Consider the following 7104-nt stretch of genomic DNA (forward strand, 5'->3'; position numbering starts at 1 on the left):
CAATATGTAAGTTGTCTCCCACCTGTATCCACTGATGTGAGGCATCGATTGCCCAGGGGCCTGGTGTGTCTCAGAGTAAAAGATGATGTCTCTTCGAGTAAAGCTATCCTCAAAAGCACCTACATCAAGACGCATAGATCCATCACAGTTCCAGGCAGCCACTTTAAGTGTGGTCCCATAAGTCTCGCACCGTCATGTGGAGCGTCGCTCTAGTATTACCACTTTTCCGTCTCGGTAAAAGGCAATCTTGCCTTTTCCCCTTGCCGCTCTAATCTCCGGCATTACTTCCTGCATATGAGCGATCTGCGAGAGGGTGAGATCATCCCAGAGAAAGATGCCAGTCTCTTTAAGAGTTGGTCTTTTCTTCAAGAAGGACTTCTTCGCTTCCATGGAGGGAAAACGGAGGATGAGTGCTCTTTCTTTTGAGGTTTCTCCACTGCTTCCATTTTTCTTTATGTTGCCCACTCTCCATGCCCTTGTGTGCGTCGGCTCATGAACCCCCATCAAGGCTGTGAGTTCTTTTACTTCTTCGTCCACATTACCTTTGTCTTTAAGACCGCAAATTCTCACATGCAAAGCGCGCACCCGTCTCCTTTGCTCCTCCTCTAGTGTCTGATTAATGATAGTGGGTGTGGACATGTGCGTTATCTCCTTGCCTTTTCCTTTCTTGGCCACCTTGATCCATTTCTCGGCTTCATCCGCCTTGTGTTGAGTTTTGGTAAGAACATCCACCAAAGAAGTCGTCATTTCTTTGTGTTGCTCTTCTCCCTCTTTGATGGCCCGTACTTGCTCCTTGATTGTGTTGATTTCTTCGATTACTGAGGGTTGCAGTTTGCCCTCTTCCAGTGTGTTTCTTGATTGTGCTTCAGCGAGATCTTTCTTGAGCGACGTAATCTCTTCCTCTTGAGTTGTCACTCGGTCTTCTAGCGTACTTATCTTGCTCTCTTGGATCAGCATGCGTCCTTCGAGCATGTTTATTGTGCCCAAAAAATTGCGGTTCATCTTGGTAATGATCTCCGTCATTTCCTCTTTGCACTTTTGAATGGCATTCTCTAAGGGGTCGGCTTTATCGTTCAGCTTCCTCATGCTTGATCACTGTACGCCAAGGAGGCACTAAACATGCGTGTGCACCCACACTATCGACGAGCGCGGTAGCTGGGCGAGTGGGAGTGTGTGGGGCGGTATGTCAGGGGAGGGGGCGATAGAGTGCAGACGGGGGAGAGAGAAAGGGGGAAGAAAGGGGGGGGGGGGGGGGGGGAGGGGTATCAAAAAGAGAAGAAATAAAATGGTATATTAACGTCTTCGAAAGGCCAAATTGACCTATGAGACCGAACGATATATACAACATAGCGAATCTGAAACCATGTCGAAAAAAAAAAATTACTTCCTACGCATAGAAGAAGGGGGGGGACATCCTACGCGTTAAAAATTGGGGGGGGGGGGGGGGGGGGGGGGGGGGGGGGGCACCCTACGCGTAGAGGAGGGGGGAGGGGGACATCCTACGCGTAGCATGAGGGGAAGGGGGGGGCGCGGGGGGGGGGGGGGGGGGGGGACACCTAGCGGGGCTGCAGGCGAAACGAGGGGGGGCGGGCTTGCAGAGGCAGCGCGAGGGGAGGCGGCAGCGCAGGGGTTGCAGAGGCTCAACAGCGTGCGGGGCTGCTGGCGGGCACAGCAACGCTGAAGAGGACCCACAGTAGCACGCAGGTAGGAGCACGCGCGGGGGGGCAGCGAGCAGGGCACAGAGAGAGAGAGAGAGAGAGAGAGAGAGAGAGAGAGAGAGAGAGAGAGAGAGAGAGAGAGAGAGAGAGAGAGAGAGACTTTTCAAGAATTTCATGTTATTCATAGGGAATGAGCTGCTACACGAGCATAATTGGAGAAAAAGCAAAAGATGCTAAAAGATTATGGATTGCATAACTAGTTACATGAGTGATGACACAAGTGGAGCCTCTCATTATAGGTAGAGCAAATAAGTTTTCATCCTTTGTGAGCAATCATATCAATGAAAGTCCATTGTTCTACCAATAGCCAAATTGACAAGGGTGGTAAAGAAAATTTGGAATCTTAACCAAGACAAAAACCAAGGGCACCACTAAGACCTTGTCTTTTGGGCAAGCCAAGAAGTTCATGAAGGTATTCTATTCTCCTCCAAGTAGCTCATCATAAGAAGGCCCTCCGGGATTGCCAAACAAAAGGGTAGTGTTCAAAAACGATGTCTCCTATTTGGAGGTTGTTTAAGAACAAAAAATTAACATATTCTGTGACCGATAGTTGTGAACAGTACAAGTGAGGCAAAAATGTACTGACCACAAATAAGGGCAGTTGACTGCAATACTTTTATCCTAGTTTCATAGCCATGAAGCCCATCATTAAAGAAAGTTTCAAAGTACATTGCAAATAATTGTAAGGGCTCAAGGAAAAGCAAGCCATCAACAGGCTCAAGAAATCTCACTCTATTTATCCCACTATGAATGCATTGCAATATGGAAACACATTCCTTCTTCATTCTGGGAGAGAAGCTCCTGTACACCTAGGTACCTACGCTTCCACTTAAAGTCAAATTGCTCCAGCCAACAAGCGCCATGGGGCAAGAGCCACATAGAAGCACTCCTAATGGACATGATCAAGGGACCGTGAAAAGACAATGGTGACACAAACCCATGAAACCATCCTTTTAAGCTCAGCACAAACCAAAGTATCTCAACTGGAAAAATTCATCTCATCAGAAGTGATCTGCAACAGGGAGCAAACTGACCAAGATATCTAACTCAAGTCAAGACCCTATCCTTCTTATATTCAAAAACCCTGTCGGTATTAACTCAAAATCCCTGCTGCATGGGTGTCAATTACTTAAAACCTGCCAATATCTATATTTTAGGTTCTGTTCAACTGCCAAAACATGCAATATGATCACCCTCATGGAAGAATGATTAGTATAGCTTACTTCTGTGAAAGTGGAGAGTGTCAGCTCCCTTAATCCAGCACAGAGGCCCACGGCTAAGCAATCATTTGTGGCTCAGGCCAACCTCAATCGTAATGCGCTTGCTCACGTCTACTGTCATACTGCTCGACCCAGTTCCAATTTCATGATGGGCAAAGACCTGTCCAGGACTTGGATCAAGAAGTTTCAAAAGGGTAATAATCTCTCCGTAGGGGCTCACAAACTAAGTTCACAGCTGCTTTACAGCTCAACGCAATCACCACTACAAAATGCCTGTGTCTGTACTACTAAAACTTCTACATCGGCACTGGTTGGTACACAGCATAACTCACCAGTATGTAAACATGGGCAGCACACCAGACCTTCACAAAGCCAACAAAAACCTTTGGCATTAGTATAGGTAACAGTTTCATATCAAAAATGCCAGACAAGTATGACTAGCTACACAGTCAGAAACAGAAGATTGGCCTAAGGCAAAATACATATCTATCACTCTCAAACATTGAAACTGTCGTGCAGCACCAGCTAGTTCATATGGTAACAAGGAAGGCCATGGCTTGGATTGCCATGAGGCTCAACCACTGAGAGGGCAGGAGTGAGATTACTGCTGAGAGTGAGTTTCAATATCATGTTAACGATCTATATGCGGGGTTATTCATACAGCCACGAGGAAGACTTCTTGTTACATGCTATCGCTGTCATCTGATTCTGAGCCCCACCATTTATCCTGACATTTTGTTGGATCCAAAAAAGAGTAATCATCTTCATTGTCGTCATCATCATCATCATTACTTTCACTCTTGGAGTAGTGCGAGTCGGCCTTTAAAGGTGGTGCTACAGGCGTTTGTGCCTGAATTGATCCTTCATCTCTCTTACTGTCTTTAGCAGAGGGAGACAGAGCCGATGACTGGGTCTGGTTTTCAGTGTCAGGACAAGCAAGAGCAGCACCCGTCTGAAGATGAAACGTCTCTGCTCGAGCTCGAGTTTCCTCAAGGAGCCTATCTGGTAAGGTCCTCTCCACAACAGCTTGATTGCCCATTACACCCAGTGATAAGCACTCACTTCTCAAATCGGCAGACTCTTGTGCTTGTTTACTTGGCTGTGTGACTGCTTGATCCTTCTCACTGGCAGGTCTAGATAAATCTGGTGGGCCGCTTGGAATGACTGATGCCGCCACTGCTAGGACAGCTCTCAGGTCATGTTTCACCTCATCCTCTCCTGTGCTACTATGCCTTACTACGTCCTCCTCTGCACAGGTCGGAACTCTGCTGTCCACATTCTCCAATTTAATTGTGTTCGAACTAACTGATCTAAGACCCTGCTGTAATGCAGCTTCTAAAGCTCTCTCCCCGCATAATCTCTTCAATTGGGCCGCATCATCTGTATTGTCAAGATTACCCTGGCTTTTTCTCTTTAAGGATGAAGTTGACTGTTGAAGATAGAAATTGGGCAAGGCAGCCGACAAGGTTTCTGTGACTATTGCTGCTATTGACTGCAAAGATTGCTGAAGATCTTTCAGAGGAGCCAAGGTAGCTGCAACAATCACTGGCACACCCAAGTCTCCTAGGCAAGCATTATTCACTAAAATGGTTCCCTTCTCTTGAGACATTTCACCTGGCACCAGTACTTTGTTTTCAAATTCAGTAAGCTCGAGTGGTGGTTGACTTTGCACTTTGTGCGACTTAGCAGCAACCCACACATTTGTTTGCGGACTATCCTTCTCAGGTTCAAAGTTATTTTCAACTGGAATAGCATTCTCACCCATCTGCACAGCCAACCTGTTATTTCCATTGGCAACAGCCTTGGCAGTATGGCGAAGATTGACGTCACCATTATAGACACTGGCCACATGATTGCCACCACCATGATAAGCACTATTGACCCGGGCCACATGATTGATACCACCATTAATTATCATGCCTGTGTTGGTTTGATTCATCTTGGGGTCCCACTCTACCGGCACCGTGCACACATCCAGCAGATTTGCCTTGCTGTGACCTTGGTTGCTCTCATCTGCTTCCAGCACGCCATCATGCTGTATGTGACCTGCCTCGCCGTCAATAATGGTCTCGTTAGCTGCAACAAGAGCTCGATTTTGATGAGTGCCTTTCAAAAAGCTTGTGACACCTAAGCTTCTGAAATCATCTACCACACAACAGCCAGTTGATGGTGACTTCAAAGGTTTTACAACAGCTTCTGTGTCCTTTGCTATATGCAGCGACCCTTTCAAGGTTTTGCAAATAGAAACATCATCACCATCTCTGTCATTTTTGACAAGAATGCCGCAACTCGAGCAACAATGAACAGTGCTAGTTGAACTAAAGGCTGCCAATCTTCTATGATGCTCCAAGCACGCTGTGTGCACACTTAGCATGAAATCACTCTTGAAGCTCATAGCGCAGACACTGCAGTCATAGATCTTAGGAATTTGAGCCAGACCCAATTCATTAACCAAATGCAATTCTCTCCACGCTTGACAACTTTCAGTGCCATGAGTGTTCAAATGTTGATTCGCTTCATCAATGCCCACCAGTGTAACTCCACATTGATGGCACCAAATACTCTCTTCCAATGTTTCACCTCTCCATTCTTTCCACTTGCTCATTTCAGACTCATTGCAGCTGGAAGATGCTCCACTCCCTTCTGAGCCAGCCAGAAAGATGATCCTTGAAGAGGGCGGAAAAATTGCTTTCCGTAGGTTTGAAACCTTGTTGTGGTGTGTATCTAAAATATGTATTTCCAGGCACAACCAACTGTTACACCATATCATACAAAACATGCATGGATATCCTCCTTTTCGAAGAAGACTCTGAGTATCACCTTCTTCTAAGAAGTTACTGCACTTGCGCATGGCCAGTGAGTGCTTGCCACTTTTGAGATGAGATTCACGGTCACTTGCATGCATAAAGTCCTTCTTGCATACCATACACGAAGATGATCTCAACCGAGTAACGTGTGCTGGTGAGAAGAGATGCATGATTGACTCTTGAACTCCATCCACCTTAACATTACATACTTTACAGAGATGGGAACCATTCGACAGGAACCGAGTTCCACATACCCCACTTAGCTGTTTCAAAAGCTCATTGAGTTTCGGGGTGTCGGGAGGGCTTGCTTCCAAATCATGTACACGCAGCAAGCGATGGGCCTCCAACACCACCTCATTGAAGAAAGTTACACCACAACTGACACATGTGCACTTGTCGGAGCAAAGAAAGCTTTTCATTAGCATCATTCTCTCTGTATGTTTTTTCTCTTGCAAATGAAGCTCCATGAGCTTCAAGTCCTTCAGAGAGGAGTTGCAAACCAAACATATAGATGAAAATCCACGCTGAAACAGCGCTCTTTGTACCTTTTTCAGATGAACGGCGCTAATCTTATGGAGGGCGAACTCCAGTTGCGTATGTTCAGAATCACAATATGTACAAGAATGTGTTGATTCCTCTGCCTGCCCAAAAGAAAAGGAAGTTATGCGAGTGCAATTCAAGAAGAAATGGAAGCTATGAGGCAAGAAAGCAGAGATGCGCAAGAAGAGTGAAGAGCTTACCATTCTTGCGCCCAGAGAGGGCTATTCGAGAGCTCTGCTTACGTTTCACTCATAGCGACAACTCCTTTTCTCTGCTGCATTTTATTCGACTGGACTTGCTCGTTGCCTTCAAGGCTCAAGCTGCAACCGTTTCTCCGAACGCCTTTGTACTCTTTGCTTTACCGTCGCATCTTACTGCACGTGGAATCTATTCAGGAGAGAGAGAGAGAGAGAGAGAGAGAGACTTTCGTGTGTTTGTGTGTGTGGGAGATAGAAGAAGAAGAAGAAGAAGAGAGTTTTAACATCCCAAGAGACCTTAAAGATCTAGTCGACGAGGAGTTGAACTCAAGACCTGTTATTCAAGGGAGAGAGTGATGAGTGACACTTATTGGAAATCATAAGGGAATGTGACACTAATCATTCCTTAATGATTTCCAATAAGTGTCATTCATCACTCAAGAGAGAGAGTGATGAGTGACACTTATTGGAAATCATTAAGGAATGTGGGCATCCCAAGGACGAACGGCACTCCGAGATGGGAAGACGCAGGTTATAACGTTCAACGCGGCCCATGGGCACAGTAAGAGAAAAGCCTTCGTTTCCTCTCTCTCTCTCTCTCTCTCTCTCTCTCTCTCTCTCT

General features: G+C 46.2%; 1 protein-coding gene across 1 annotated transcript; it reads right to left on the reverse strand.

The window, feature by feature from the left end:
* Nucleotides 1–3384: 3384 nt before the first annotated feature.
* LOC147448824 (uncharacterized) lies at nt 3385–6631 on the reverse strand. The gene is made up of 2 exons (XM_086521285.1): nt 6486–6631; nt 3385–6386 (listed from the first exon to the last, which is right to left on the reverse strand). Exons 1-2 carry the CDS (start codon nt 6486–6488, stop codon nt 3621–3623), a joined length of 2769 nt encoding a protein of 922 aa, XP_086377411.1. The 5' UTR covers nt 6489–6631; the 3' UTR covers nt 3385–3620.
* Nucleotides 6632–7104: the final 473 nt, after the last annotated feature.

This window comes from Adiantum capillus-veneris, chromosome 10, assembly GCF_014529385.1.
Source record: "Adiantum capillus-veneris isolate H3 chromosome 10, ASM1452938v2, whole genome shotgun sequence".
Lineage (NCBI taxonomy): Eukaryota > Viridiplantae > Streptophyta > Polypodiopsida > Polypodiales > Pteridaceae > Adiantum > Adiantum capillus-veneris.